Source organism: Chanodichthys erythropterus, chromosome 12 (assembly GCF_024489055.1).
Source record: "Chanodichthys erythropterus isolate Z2021 chromosome 12, ASM2448905v1, whole genome shotgun sequence".
NCBI lineage: Eukaryota > Metazoa > Chordata > Actinopteri > Cypriniformes > Xenocyprididae > Chanodichthys > Chanodichthys erythropterus.
Genome location: NC_090232.1, coordinates 57,465,004 through 57,481,407, shown reverse-complemented (window position 1 = coordinate 57,481,407; position 16,404 = coordinate 57,465,004). Strand labels below are relative to the sequence as shown.

The window sequence follows — 16,404 nt, the reverse complement described above, 5'->3', positions numbered from 1 at the left end:
CGTATCATTTTCAGACCATGCAGACAAAAAGTTATGGATTTCAAGTCGATAAGTCAAACCGTTTTTGTATACCGGAGTAATGAATTTGAGGCATGATGTAAAAATGACTCTTGAAGCTGTATCTCTTCAATGCTTTGACATATTTAGACCAAACTTGGTACATGTCATCACAAGCATGACCTGAGGAATTATACAGTGTTTCGGTGCAGCGCCACCTACTGGAGTGGAGATATGAAAAATTGTTATTTTGCTCATAACTTCTGATGAGTTTGACCAAAATTCATAAATTTGGTATGGGTCATCAGGACAATGCCCTGAAGGAGCCTGAGAAGTTTCGGACCAGCGCCACCTCGTGGTCAAAAGTTATAACAAAATTTACAAAAATGCTAATAACTTTTGTCTATATTAACCAATTGTAATGAAACTGGTCTCTGTAGATTCCTTGGGTTATGCTGAGAACATAGATATCAAATTTGCCATAGTCAGCTAAACGTCCTGTCCGCCATATTGTTTTTCTTTAAAAACCTACTTTTTCGAACTCCTCCTAGACCGTTGCTCCGATTTTCACCAAAATTGAACCGTGTCATCTTCAGACCATGCCGACAAAAAATTATGGATTTCAAGTCCATATGTCAAACCGTTTTTGTATACCAGAGCAAAGAATTTGAGGCATGATTCAAAAATGACTCTTGAAGCTGTATCTCTTCAGTGCTTTGACATATTGACACCAAACTTTGGAAGTGTCATTGTCACCTCACTCTGACCATACCACAACAATTTGGACACAGCGCCACCTATTGGTCGAAAGTTATGAACCAGTAAATCCTCATTTTTGATAATTTTTCAGCTCTTATGCCTAAAATGATCTTAATACGTCTTTAATTGTTCACTGTTGCAGTTGGTCTGATGCTCCCAGCCGTGTTGGCTGGTTTCTTGTGCCGTTTTTGTGCTTGGCCCCATAATTGCTGCTTGCAGCTATATTTATTCTTCTTCTTCTTCTTCTTCTTCTTCTTCCGCTCTTGAAGTCTATGGTAACCCATAGAACCGCTTGCGGGAAAGTTGTGAAATTTGGCACACAGTTAGAGGACAGTCTGACCTTTGTCCACAGCAAATTTGGAGTCTCTAACTCAATCCCTCTAGCGCCACCAGCTGTCCAAAGTTGCACTTATGTTTATGTTAATAACTTTTGAACCATAAGGGCTAGAAACAACATTCCTTTTTCCTCTGATTCATTGGGTCAAGACGAATCGATTGCACCCTATGACGTCATTTTCCGTCATGAAAATTTTTCAGCCATTTTGAATTTTCTGAAAAACCTACTTTTTCGAACTCCTCCTAGGCCGTTACTCCGATTTTCACGAAAATTGAACCAGATCATCGTCAGACCATGCCGACAAAAAGTTATGGAATTCAAGTTGATTCCTCAAACCGTTTTCGAAAAACACGCGAACGAATTGTACGTAGTGCTTTCTAAAATAGACATAAGGCTGTATCTCCGCAACGCTTTATCGTATTCAGACCAAACTTGGTACATGTCATCACAAGCATGACCTGAGGCATCATGCAGTGTTTCGGAGCAGCGCCACCTACTGGAGTGGAGAGATGAAAAATGAATATTTTTGCTTATAACTTCTGATAGGTTTGACCAAAAATCATAAATTTGGTTTTGTTAGATTCGGGGCATCATGTTGAGTCGAATGATATCCAATTTTTCCATATCGGCCATTTTGGCCATCATCCAATTTGAATTTTGTGCTAAAACACTGTACTTTACGAACGCATTAGCATATTGATACAAAACTCGGTATGGGTCATCAGCACAATGCCCTGAAGGAGCCTGACAAGTTTCGGACCAGCGCCACCTTGTGGTCAAAAGTTATTATGAAATTTACAAAAATGTTAATAACTTTTGTCTATATTAATCAATTGTAATTAAACTGGTCTCAGTAGATTCATTGGGTCATACCGAGAACATGGATATAAAATTTGCTATAGTCAGCTGAACTTCCTGTCCACCATATTGTTTTTCTTTAAAAACATACTTTTTCGAACTCCTCCTAGACCGTTGCTCCGATTTTCACCAAAATCGAACCGTATCATTTTCAGACCATGCAGACAAAAAGTTATGGATTTCAAGTCGATAAGTCAAACCGTTTTTGTATACCGGAGTAATGAATTTGAGGCATGATGTAAAAATGACTCTTGAAGCTGTATCTCTTCATTGCTTTGACATATTGACACCAAACTTTGCAAGTGTCATTGTCACCTCACTCTGACCATACCACAACAATCTGGACACAGCACCACCTATTGGTCGAAAGTGATGAACCAGTAAATCCTAATTTTTGATCATTATTCAGCTCTTTTGCCTAAAATTATCTTAATAGGTCTTTAATTGCTCACTGCTGCAGTTAGCCTGATGCTCCTAGTCGTGTTGGCTTGCTTCTTGTGCCGTTTTTGTGCTTGGCCCCGTAATTGCTGCTTGCAGCTATATTTAGGGGCCAAGCACCGAAGGTGCTTAGGCACCTATTGTTATTGTTGGCGTTCCGTACGCTTCTTCTTCTTCTTCTTCTTCTTCCGCTCTTGAAGTCTATGGCAACCCATAGAACCGCTTGCGGGAAAGTTGTGAAATTTGGCACACAGTTAGAGGACAGTCTGACCTTTGTCCACAGCAAATTTGGAGTCTCTATCTCAATCCCTCTAGCGCCACCAGCTGTCCAAAGTTGCACTTATGTTTATGTTAATAACTTTTGAACCATAAGGGCTAGAAACAAAATTATTTTTTCCTCTTATTCCTTGACTCAAGACGAATCAAACGCACCATATGACGTCATTTTCCGTCATGAAAATTTTTCCGCCATTTTGAATTTTTTGTCAGCATGGTCTGAAGATGATCTGATTCAATTTTCATGAAAATCGGAGTAACGGCCTAGGAGGAGTTCGAAAAAGTAAGTTTTCCATATGCAACAATTCCTCTGATTCCTTGGGTCAAGACGAATCGATCGCACCCTATGACGTCATTTTCCGTCATGGAAATTGTTCCGCCATTTTGAATATTCTGAAAAACTTACTTTTTCGAACTCCTCCTAGGCCGTTACTCCGATTTTCATGAAAATTGAATCAGATCATCTTCAGACCATGCTGACAAAAAGTTATGGAATTCAAGTTGATTCCTCAAACCGTTTTCGAAAAACTCACGAACGAATTGTACGTAGTGCTTGCGAAAACAGAAGTAAGGCTGTATCTCCGCAACGCTTTTATCGTATTCAGACCAAACTTGGTACATGTCATCACAAGCATGACCTGAGGTACCATGCAGTGTTTCAGCGCAGCGCCACCTACTGGTGCGGAGATATGAAAAATGGGTATTTTTGCTTATAACTTCTGATGGGTTTGTCCAAAAATCATAAATTTGGTCTCGTTGGATTCGGGGAATCATGCCGAGTCGAATGATATGCAATTTTCCCATATCGGCCATTTTGGCCGTCGGCCATTTTGAATTTTGTGCTAAAATGCTGTATTTTACGAACGCATTAACGTATCTTTACAAAACTTGGTATGGGTCATCAGCACAATGCCCTGAAGGAGCCTGAGAAGTTATAACAAAATTTACAAAAATGCTAATAACTTTTGACTGTATTCACCAATTGTAATGAAACTGGTCTCAGTAGATTCCTTGGGTCATGCTGAGAACATAGATATCACATTTGCTATAGTCAGCTAAACTTCCTGTCCGCCATATTGTTTTTCTTCAAAAACCTACTTTTTCGAACTCCTCCTAGACCGTTGCTCCAACTTTCACCAAAATTGAACCGTGTCATCTTCAGACCATGCCGACAAAAAGTTATGGATTTCAAGTCGATAAGTCAAACCGTTTTCGTATACCGGAGCAAAGAATTTGAGAGGTGATGCAAAAATTACCCTTGAAGCTGTATCTCTACAATGCTTTGACATATTTAGACCAAACTTGGTACATGTCATCACAAGCATGACCTGAGGCATTATACAGTGTTTCGGTGCAGCGCCACCTACTGGAGTGGAGATATGAAAATTTTTTATTTTGCTCATAACTTCTGATGAGTTTGACCAAAATTCATAAATTTGGTATGGGTCATCAGGACAATGCCCTGAAGGAGCCTGAGAAGTTTCGGACCAGCGCCACCTCGTAGTCAAAAGTTATAACAAAATTTACAAAAATGCTAATAACTTTTGTCTATATTAACCAATTGTAATGAAACTGGTCTCTGTAGATTCCTTGGGTTATGCTGAGAACATAGATATCAAATTTGCCATAGTCAGCTAAACGTCCTGTCCGCCATATTGTTTTTCTTTAAAAACCTACTTTTTCGAACTCCTCCTAGACCGTTGCTCCGATTTTCACCAAAATTGAACCGTGTCATCTTCAGACCATGCCGACAAAAAGTTATGGATTTCAAGTCGATAAGTCAAACTGTTTTTGTATACCGGAGTAATGAATTTGAGGCATGATGTAAAAATGACTCTTGAAGCTGTATCTCTTCAGTGCTTTGACATATTGACACCAAACTTTGCAAGTGTCATTGTCACCTCACTCTGACCATACCACAACAATCTGGACACAGCACCACCTATTGGTCGAAAGTGATGAACCAGTAAATCCTAATTTTTGATCATTATTCAGCTCTTTTGCCTAAAATTATCTTAATAGGTCTTTAATTGCTCACTGCTGCAGTTAGCCTGATGCTCCTAGTCGTGTTGGCTTGCTTCTTGTGCCGTTTTTGTACTTGGCCCCGTAATTGCTGCTTGCAGCTATATTTAGGGGCCAAGCACCGAAGGTGCTTAGGCACCTATTGTTATTGTTGGCGTTCCGTACGCTTATTCTTCTTCTTCTTCTTCTTCTTCTTCTTCTTCTTCTTCCGCTCTTGAAGTCTATGGCAACCCATAGAACCGCTTGCGGGAAAGTTGTGAAATTTGGCACACAGTTAGAGGACAGTCTGACCTTTGTCCACAGCAAATTTGGAGTCTCTATCTCAATCCCTCTAGCGCCACCAGCTGTCCAAAGTTGCACTTATGTTTATGTTAATAACTTTTGAACCATAAGGGCTAGAAACAAAATTCTTTTTTCCTCTTATCCCTTGGCTCAAGACGAATCGAACGCACCATATGACGTCATTTTCCGTCATGAAAATTTTTCCGCCATTTTGAATTTTCTGAAAAACTTACTTTTTCAAACTCCTCCTAGGCCGTTACTCCGATTTTCATGAAAATTGAATCAGATCATCTTCAGACCATGCTGACAAAAAGTTATGGAATTCAAGTTGATTCCTCAAACCGTTTTCGAAAAACTAACGAACGAATTGTACGTAGTGCTTGCGAAAACAGAAGTAAGGCTGTATCTCCGCAACGCTTTATCGTATTCAGACCAAACTTGGTACATGTCATCACAAGCATGACCTGAGGTACCATGCAGTGTTTCGGCGCAGCGCCACCTACTGGTGCGGAGATATGAAAAATGGGTATTTTTGCTTATAACTTCTGATGGGTTTGTCCAAAAATCATAAATTTGGTCTCGTTGGATTCGGGGAATCATGCCGAGTCGAATGATATCCAATTTTCCCAATTCGGCCATTTTGGCCGTCGGCCATTTTGAATTTTGTGCTAAAATGCTGTATTTTACGAACGCATTAACGTATCTTTACAAAACTTGGTATGGGTCATCAGCACAATGCCCTGAAGGAGCCTGAGAAGTTATAACAAAATGTACAAAAATGCTAATAACTTTTGACTGTATTCACCAATTGTAATGAAACTGGTCTCAGTAGATTCCTTGGGTCATGCTGAGAACATAGATATCACATTTGCTATAGTCAGCTAAACTTCCTGTCCGCCATATTGTTTTTCTTCAAAAACCTACTTTTTCGAACTCCTCCTAGACCGTTGCTCCAATTTTCACCAAAATTGAACCGTGTCATCTTCAGACCATGCCGACAAAAAGTTATGGATTTCAAGTCGATAAGTCAAACCGTTTTCGTATACCGGAGCAAAGAATTTGAGAGGTGATGCAAAAATTACCCTTGAAGCTGTATCTCTACAATGCTTTGACATATTTAGACCAAACTTGGTACATGTCATCACAAGCATGACCTGAGGCATTATACAGTGTTTCGGTGCAGCGCCACCTACTGGAGTGGAGATATGAAAAATTGTTATTTTGCTCATAACTTCTGATGAGTTTGACCAAAATTCATAAATTTGGTATGGGTCATCAGGACAATGCCCTGAAGGAGCCTGAGAAGTTTCGGACCAGCGCCACCTCGTGGTCAAAAGTTATAACAAAATTTACAAAAATGCTAATAACTTTTGTCTATATTAACCAATTGTAATGAAACTGGTCTCTGTAGATTCCTTGGGTTATGCTGAGAACATAGATATCAAATTTGCCATAGTCAGCTAAACGTCCTGTCCGCCATATTGTTTTTCTTTAAAAACCTACTTTTTCGAACTCCTCCTAGACCGTTGCTCCGATTTTCACCAAAATTGAACCGTGTCATCTTCAGACCATGCCGACAAAAAGTAATGGATTTCAAGTCCATATGTCAAACCGTTTTTGTATACCAGAGCAAAGAATTTGAGGCATGATTCAAAATTGACTCTTGAAGCTGTATCTCTTCAGTGCTTTGACATATTGACACCAAACTTTGGAAGTGTCATTGTCACCTCACTCTGACCATACCACAACAATTTGGACACAGCGCCACCTATTGGTCGAAAGTTATGAACCAGTAAATCCTCATTTTTGATAATTTTTCAGCTCTTATGCCTAAAATGATCTTAATACGTCTTTAATTGTTCACTGTTGCAGTTGGTCTGATGCTCCCAGCCGTGTTGGCTGGTTTCTTGTGCCGTTTTTGTGCTTGGCCCCATAATTGCTGCTTGCAGCTATATTTAGGGGCCAAGCACCGAAGGTGCTTAGGCACCTATTGTTATTGTTGGCGTTCCGTACGCTTATTATTATTCTTCTTCTTCTTCCGCTCTTGAAGTCTATGGCAGCCCATAGAACCGCTTGCGGGAAAGTTGTGAAATTTGGCACACAGTTAGAGGACAGAATGACCTTTGTCCATAGCAAATTTGGAGTCTCTAACTCAATCCCTCTAGCGCCACCAGCTGTCCAAAGTTGCACTTATGTTTATGCTAATAACTTTTGAACCATAAGGGCTAGAAACAAAATTCTTTTTTCCTATGATTCCTTGGGTCAAGACGAATCGATTGCATCATATGACGTCATTTTCCGTCATGAAAATTTTTCCGCCATTTTGAATTTTCTGAAAAACCTACTTTTTCGAACTCCTCCTAGGCCGTTAGTCCGATTTTCATGAAAATTGAACCAGATCATCTTCAGACCATGCTGAAAAAAAGTTATGGAATTCAAGTCGATTGCTCAAACCGTTTTCGAAAAACACACGAACGAATTGTACGTAGCGCTTGCGAAAATAGAAGTAAGGCTGTATCTCTGCAACACTTTATCATATTCAGACCAAACTTGGTACATGTCTTCACAAGCATGACCTTAGGCACCATGCAGTGTTTCGGCTCAGCGCCACCTACTGGTGCGGAGATATGAAAAATGGATATTTTTGCTTATAACTTCTGATGGGTTTGTCCAAAAATCATAAATTTGGTCTTGTTGGATTCGGGGTATCATGCCGAGTCAAATGATATCCAATTTTCCCATATCGGACATTTTGGCCGTCGGCTATTTTGAATTTCGTGCTAAAATGCTGTATTTTACGAACGCATTAGCGTATCGTTACGAAACTCGGTATGGGTCCCCAGCACAATACCCTGAAGGAGCCTGAGAAGTTTCAGCACTGCGCCACCTTGTGGTCAAAAGTTATAACAAAATTTACAGAAATGCTAATAACTTTTGACTATATTGACCGATTGTAATGGAACTTGTCTCAGTAGATTCCTTGGTTCATGCTGAGAACATAGATATCAAATTTGCCATAGTCAACTGAACTTCCTGTCTGCCATATTGTTTTTCTTTAAAAACCTACTTTTTCGAACTCCTCCTAGACCTCTGCTCCGATTTTCACCAAAATTGAACCGTCTCATCTTCAGACCATGCCGACAAAAATTATGGATTTCAAGTCGATAAGTCAAACTGTTTTCGTATACCGGAGCAAAGAATTTGAGATATGCTGCAAAAATTACTCTTGAAGCTGTATCTCTACAATGCTTTAACATATTCAGACCAAACTTGGTACGTGTCATCACAAGCATGACCTGAGGCAAGATACAGTGTTTCGGCGCAGCGCCACCTACTGGAGTGGAGATATGAAAAATGGTTATTTTTGCTTATAACTTCTGATGGGTTTGACCAAAATTCACAAATTTGGTATGGGTCATCAGGACAATGCCCTGAAGGAGCCTGAGAAGTTTCGGACCAGCGCCACCTTGTGGTCAAAAGTTATAACAAAATTGACAAAAATGCTAATAACTTTTTTTTCTAATTGCTCACTGCTGCTGTTGGTCTGATGCTCCCAGCCATGTTGGCTGGCTTCTTGTGCTGTTTTTGTGCTTGGCCCCGTAATTGCTGCTTGCAGCTATATTTATTCTTCTTCTTCTTCTTCTTCTTCCGCTCTTGAAGTCTATGGTAACCCATAGAACCGCTTGCGGGAAAGTTGTGAAATTTGGCACACAGTTAGAGGACAGTCTGACCTTTGTCCACAGCAAATTTGGAGTCTCTATCTCAATCCCTCTAGCGCCACCAGCTGTCCAAAGTTGCACTTATGTTTATGTTAATAACTTTTGAACCATAAGGGCTAGAAACACAATTCTTTTTTTCCTCTTATTCCTTGGGTCAAGACGAATCGATCGCACCCTATGACGTCATTTTCCGTCATGAAAATTTTTCCGCCATTTTGAATTTTCTGAAAAACTTACTTTTTCGAACTCCTCCTAGGCCGTTACTCCGATTTTCATGAAAATTGAATCAGATCATCTTCAGACCATGCTGACAAAAAGTTATGGAATTCAAGTTGATTCCTCAAACCGTTTTCGAAAAACACGCGAACGAATTGTACGTAGTGCTTGCTAAAATAGACATAAGGCTGTATCTCCGCAACGCTTTATCGTATTCAGACCAAACTTGGTACCTGTCATCACAAGCATGACTTGAGGCAACTTGCAGCGTTTCGGTGCAGCGACACCTAGTGGTGCGGAGATATGAAAAATGGGTATTTTTGCTTATAACTTCTGATGGGTTTGTCCAAAAATCATAAATTTGGTCTCGTTGGATTTGGGGCATCATGCCGAGACGAATGATATCCAATTTTCCCACTTCGGCCATTTTGGCCGTCGGCCATTTTGAATTTTGTGCTAAAATGCTGTATTTTACGAACGCATTAGTGTATCATTACGAAACTCGGTATGGGTCATCAGCACAATGCCCTGAAGGAGCCTGAGAAGTTTCGGACCAGCGCCACCTTGTGGTCAGAAGTTATAACAAAATTTTCAAAAATGCTAATAACTTTTGACTGTATTAACCGATTGTAATGAAACTGGTCTCTGTTGATTCATTGGGTCATGCCGAGAACACAGATATCAAATTTGCCATAGTCGGCTGAACTTCCTGTCCGCCATATTGTTTTTCTTTAAAAACCTACTTTTTCGAACTCCTCCTAGACCGTTGCTCTGATTTTCACCAAAATCGAACCGTATCATCTTCAGACCATGCCGACAAAAAGTTATGGATTTCAAGTTGATACGTCAAACAGTTTTCGTATACCGAAGCAATGAATTTGAGGTATGATGTAAAACACACTCTTGAAGCTGTATCTCTGCACTGCTTTATCATATTCAGACCAAACTTGGTACATGTCATCACAAGCATGACCTGAGGCATCATGCAGTGTTTCGGAGCAGCGCCACCTACTGGAGTGGAGAGATGAAAAATGAATATTTTTGCTTATAACTTCTGATAGGTTTGACCAAAAATCATAAATTTGGTTTTGTTAGATTCGGGGCATCATGTTGAGTCGAATGATATCCAATTTTTCCATATCGGCCATTTTGGCCATCATCCAATTTGAATTTTGTGCTAAAACACTGTACTTTACGAACGCATTAGCATATTGATACAAAACTCGGTATGGGTCATCAGCACAATGCCCTGAAGGAGCCTGACAAGTTTCGGACCAGCGCCACCTTGTGGTCAAAAGTTATTATGAAATTTACAAAAATGTTAATAACTTTTGTCTATATTAATCAATTGTAATTAAACTGGTCTCAGTAGATTCCTTGGGTCATACCGAGAACATGGATATAAAATTTGCTATAGTCAGCTGAACTTCCTGTCCACCATAATGTTTTTCTTTAAAAACATACTTTTTCGAACTCCTCCTAGACCGTTGCTCCGATTTTCACCAAAATCGAACCGTATCATTTTCAGACCATGCAGACAAAAAGTTATGGATTTCAAGTCGATAAGTCAAACCGTTTTTGTATACCGGAGTAAGGAATTTGAGGCATGATGTAAAAATGACTCTTGAAGCTGTATCTCTTCAGTGCTTTGACATATTGACACCAAACTTTGCAAGTGTCATTGTCACCTCACTCTGACCATACCACAACAATCTGGACACAGCACCACCTATTGGTCGAAAGTGATGAACCAGTAAATCCTAATTTTTGATCATTATTCAGCTCTTTTGCCTAAAATGATCTTAATAGGTCTTTAATTGCTCACTGCTGCAGTTAGCCTGATGCTCCTAGTCGTGTTGGCTTGCTTCTTGTGCCGTTTTTGTGCTTGGCCCCATAATTGCTGCTTGCAGCTATATTTAGGGGCCAAGCACCGAAGGTGCTTAGGCACCTATTGTTATTGTTGGCGTTCCGTACGCTTCTTCTTCTTCTTCTTCTTCTTCTTCTTCTTCCGCTCTTGAAGTCTATGGCAACCCATAGAACCGCTTGCGGGAAAGTTGTGAAATTTGGCACACAGTTAGAGGACAGTCTGACCTTTGTCCACAGCAAATTTGGAGTCTCTATCTCAATCCCTCTAGCGCCACCAGCTGTCCAAAGTTGCACTTATGTTTATGTTAATAACTTTTGAACCATAAGGGCTAGAAACAAAATTCTTTTTTCCTCTTATTCCTTGACTCAAGACGAATCGAACGCACCATATGACGTCATTTTCCGTCATGAAAATTTTTCCGCCATTTTGAATTTTTTGTCAGCATGGTCTGAAGATGATCTGATTCAATTTTCATGAAAATCGGAGTAACGGCCTAGGAGGAGTTCAAAAAAGTAAGTTTTCCATATGCAACAATTCCTCTGATTCCTTGGGTCAAGACGAATCGATCGCACCCTATGACGTCATTTTCCGTCATGAAAATTGTTCCGCCATTTTGAATTTTCTGAAAAACTTACTTTTTCGAACTCCTCCTAGGCCGTTACTCCGATTTTCATGAAAATTGAATCAGATCATCTTCAGACCATGCTGACAAAAAATTATGGAATTCAAGTCGATTCCTCAAACCGTTTTCGAAAAACTCACAAACGAATTGTACTTAGTGCTTGCGAAAACAGAAGTAAGGCTGTATCTCCGCAACGCTTTAACGTATTCAGACCAAACTTGGTACATGGCATCAAAAGCATGACCTGAGGTATCATGCAGTGTTTCGACGCAGCGCCACCTACTGGTGCGGAGATATGAAAAATTTACTTTTTTGCTTATAACTTCTGATGGGTTTGTCCAAAAATCATATATTTGGTCTCGTTAGATTCAGGGCATCATGTCGAGTCGATTGTTATCCAATTTTCCCATATCGGCCATTTAGGCCGTCGGCCATTTTGAATTTTGAAAAAGCTGTATTTTACGAACGCATTAACGTATCATTACGAAACTCGATATGGGTCTTTGGCACCATGCCCTGACAATACTCAAAAAGTTTCGGACCAGCGCCACCTTGTGGTCAATAGTTAAAACAAAATTTAGAAAACTGCTAATAACTTTTGACATTATTAACCGTTTGTAATAGATCTGATCTCAGTAGATTCCTTGTTTCATGCTGAGACCATAGATATCAAAGTTGCCATAGTCGGCTGAACTTCCTGTCCGCCATATTGTTTTTCTTTAAAAACCTACTTTTTTGAACTCCTCCCAGACCGTTGCTCCAATTTTCACCAAAATTGAAATGTATCATCTTCAGACCATTCAGACAAAAAGTTATGGATTTCAAGTTGATACGTAAAACTGTTTTCGTATACAGGAGCAATGAATTTGAGGCATGTTGTAAAACATACTCTTGAAGCTGTATCTCTGCACTGCTTTATCGTATTCAGACCAAACTTGGTACCTGTCGGCCATTTTGGCCGTCTGCCATTTTGGCCGTCGGCCAACTCCTCCTAGACCGTTGCTCCAATTTTCACCACAATTGAACCGTGTCATCTTCAGACCATGCCGACAAAAAGTTAAAAACCATACCACAACAATCTGGACACAGCGCCACCTATTGGTCGAAAGTGATGAACCAGTAAATTCTCATTTTTGATCATTATTCAGCTCTTTTGCCTAAAATTATCTTAATAGGTCTTTAATTGCTCACTGCTGCAGTTAGCCTGATGCTCCCAGTCGTGTTGGCTTGCTTCTTGTGCCGTTTTTGTGCTTGGCCCCGTAATTGCTGCTTGCAGCTATATTTACCATTTTACCAATTTACTGTATTACTCCACTTGAAGCGACTGTCATGGTGGCCTAGCAAATCCAGCGTAATTTTTGCGAATACTACACTTGTTGAACCACAAACTGTAGTTTAAAGATTTTTTTTTAGGTGAGAATGTAGTTGTTTAGACCTGAACTTGTCTGAACAAGTTTTACAATTTGTTCAGACGTTTTTGGAAGATGCGAGCTCCAGGCCGTCAGCGGCCATTCAGGGTCATGTACACGCCGAGAACAGCTTCATCTTGGCCAGTAAACAGACAATCTTTGGTCTTATTAATCTATTACTTGTGTCTATTACTCATTCAAGGAGTCAGTCACAAGAGACTTTTAAATTGAAAGGAACTTTGGTAAAGGAAGTTGTTGTAGAGATGTATGGGCAACACTTTAGAATACTGATCCTTCATTAATGAATTACTCAGGAACAAATGAGTAATGCATTATTAGCACTCTAGTAACTGCTATTAACTAAAAGGAAACTCTGATTAATGAATTATTAAGTAATTGTGCTCAGTTGAAGGTGGTAGTTTAGAAGGAATTACTAATTATTTGGATCAGTATTCTAAAGTGAGGATCATGGTGACCCACTAGTAATTACTTTAGTGTTACCAAATACATCAGAAGGAATTACTATACAAAACTGTAAAAAAACCCTCAAAGGTTTACAATGACTTCAAAAGTTACTAGAGAGTTATGTTTTTCACTTTAGAATACTGATCCAAATAATTAGTAATTCCTTTTGAAGGATTTGGTAATACTTCAGTCATTACTAGTGGGTTACTATGACCTTTACTTTAGAATTAATTATACATTATGCATGATTCATTTTGATTATGAACCTGTATATAGTAGTTCTTAGTAGTTCTCTGGGAGGTATAAAACAAAACGATAGATACTGATTAGCTAATAGTGAACTACCACATTCAACTGAGCACTATTACTTAATAATTTATTAATCAGAGTTTATTGTTAGTTAGTAGTTACTAGAGTGTTAATAATGCATTACTCATTTGTTCCTGTGTAGTTTTAATGAAGGATCAGTATTCTTAAGTGCTACCAACTTATGTTCAGTTAGTTTCTGTTTTCATGGACTTTCACTTTGTTTTCATTCATCACGTGTTCCTTTGCCACTCATCAGTAACCATGGACATTCATTCATCACAGCGGTCCATAATTCAGTTTCTCTGTTCACTAGAGTTTTGCTGCACACTGTTATGCCTGTTTACCATTTTGTTTTAATAAACCACGTTTATATTTGTATCCAGTCTTCAATCCGTTTTCATCATTTTGTGACAAAACCAGCAACAAAGCAGTATTTTTCTTACAACAATGTATAGTTTCAAGGTCTTTTATACAAATGTTTGAATAATGTATTGGTTGAAAACCGAGAAATTATGCACCACCATAAGTGATGTTGACATATAATCTACAAGACACTATGGAAAACAAATACACAGAGGAAAGAGGAAAACATCGGAATAATGAACTTAATCATAATGAAAAAAAAAAAAAAAAAAAACTACATTGTTTTAACCCAACTTTGTCCTGTTCACACAAAAGAGATGAAAACTTTTACCAATAACAAGTTTTATACATATTAATTTACATTAAGAAAATAACATATCCTTTTGAGCGTGAATGAATGACAACTATGCAGTTATCAATGGAGTTCATAATTCAAAGAACTATATATAATTTAAAAAGATGTTACTACAATAATTCTGTATGTCAACAATGGAGAAATGCGTAATAAACATCTTATGCTGTGTTTAAGCACATTCAGAGAGAGGAGATGTAAAGCACAAGTTAGAAGACAGCTGCTGCAAAATAAGGGAAACTTGGCAGAAGTAGTCAGTTGTTCAGTTTAAGATGGAAAAAAAAAATCATGAGCACAAGAGGTAATGGTGGCTTAATACAGCATAAACTATGGCTAACAAGACTGAAATCAAAATACTTTATAAGAAAACACACACACACACACACACATACATATTATATATATATATATATATATATATATATATATATATATATATATATATATATATATATATATATATATATATATAAAGATTGTCAAGAAAGCATTGTTATGAATGTCAACTGAAAAGGTAGATATGGACCAGTGGAAACACTCCAGGGAAATTGTAAGGATTTGCAAGTAGAAAGAGCAAAGGCTGAACATTCAGTATTAGGGGTAGACCAGAACTTCAGTGGAGCACAGTACAGAAGAAACTCTCTCCCCAATGGATTTTTAAAATATTGAGCGTGGTTGCTTCATGCTGTAATGGGCTTCAGTTGCAGACACATATGCAGACTCTGGAAAGAAGTCCTCATGAAACTCTGCCAAAAACCTGAAAAAAAAGGAAGCAAAAGTTTGAAGCTTTGAAGAAAATAACTGGTGGTTAGGTGAAAATTAAGACAATAATTAACACTAATCCAAGATCAAATAAGAAGAAAGTGGATATAGTCAACAAAGTGGAACTGGACATCAAGACTTGCAGTATAAATGCGGTCCTTAAGAGAGCAGCCAGAAAAATAGAGCGCAGCTGGAAGAAAACAAAACTAGAGTTTTTTGGCAAGGCCTTAAAAACTGCTAGATCTACTTGTTTTTCAAATCTCTTAGAAGAAAACAAACACAACCATAAGTATTTATTTGATACAGTGGCTAAATTAACGAGAAATAAAGCTTCAACTTCTGATGGACCGTTGTTTATCCCTCTGTACATGCTACCCTTGAGAGATATCATTAGGAAGCATGGTGTTAGTTTTCAGCTCTATATTTCTTCGCGCCCTGACGAAACTTACCAATTAAAAAAAATTAACAGAATGCATAGCTGATATAATATAAATATAAAATATAGATCCAAATATAAAAATTGGATGATTAGTAATTTCCTACTACTAAATTCAGAAAAAACAGAGATTCTAATTATTGGACCAAAAACTTCTGCATGTAATATTTTAGAATACTGTATAACACTTAATGGCTGCTCTGTTAAGTCTTCGTTGTCAGTTAGGAACCTGGGTGTGCTCTTTGATACCAATCTTTCATTTAAAAGCCACATTTCGAGCATCTGTAAAACTGCATTCTTCCAGAGGATATTTTGGCATAGAGAATTACGAGGTGGCTGCCTCCGGCTGTCGAGTGTTAACACTCAGACAGGCAGTCACAAGCTCAGATACCCTTTACCACGGTTCTGTTGTGGCTTCCCGGCCTATGTCCATTCTTGAACCATTCTGCCCATCCCCACTACAGAAAATGTGGTTCCGTGCCGAAAAGATCGCTTTCACTCCGGCCCTACAACTTGCGAACCTCAAACGGAACTGCTCAGGACATTCTGCGAGAATGCATGAAATTCCATTCCACTTTTAGACATGCACTCATGTACTTCCACTCGAGGGAATCCCTGCCACCATTTTGAAGTGCGTGCCAATTCGTGAATGGACGAGGGAAGTTTATATGGGCAGACCCTCGCGAGTCTACTTCATATGTACACTTCAGACAGCTCCATATACCAGAATGCAACACGATTGTGACGTCACTGCATGTCGCGTTCAATTTACCCCACCCCAAGAGCCCCTGCCCCTTTGATCGTAAAAGTAAAAGTGCCCTTTGTGGTCGCATTGCGGTGCACCTGCGTTCCCATTTCTCTCTTTCTCGCATTGAAATTGCTCTCTTATTTTAATCCAATTTGCTTTAACCCTTA

General features: G+C 38.9%; 1 protein-coding gene across 5 annotated transcripts in view; it reads right to left on the bottom strand.

Annotated features, from left to right (window-relative positions):
* Positions 1-16,404, bottom strand: part of LOC137032195 (MSL complex subunit 3-like) — a 435,464-nt gene that overhangs the window by 192,992 nt on the left and 226,068 nt on the right. For 3 of the 5 annotated variants that reach the window (XM_067403837.1, XM_067403841.1, XM_067403839.1), the window contains one exon: positions 13,916-15,048. The exons of 1 other annotated variant lie outside the window; for it this stretch is intronic. In XM_067403837.1, the coding sequence (XP_067259938.1) occupies positions 14,949-15,048 (100 nt within the window). In that variant the 3' untranslated portion in view covers positions 13,916-14,948. Of the gene's footprint in view, positions 1-13,915; positions 15,049-16,404 lie in introns of those variants that run through there. One more of the 5 variants, XR_010896663.1, reaches the window with a different exon arrangement.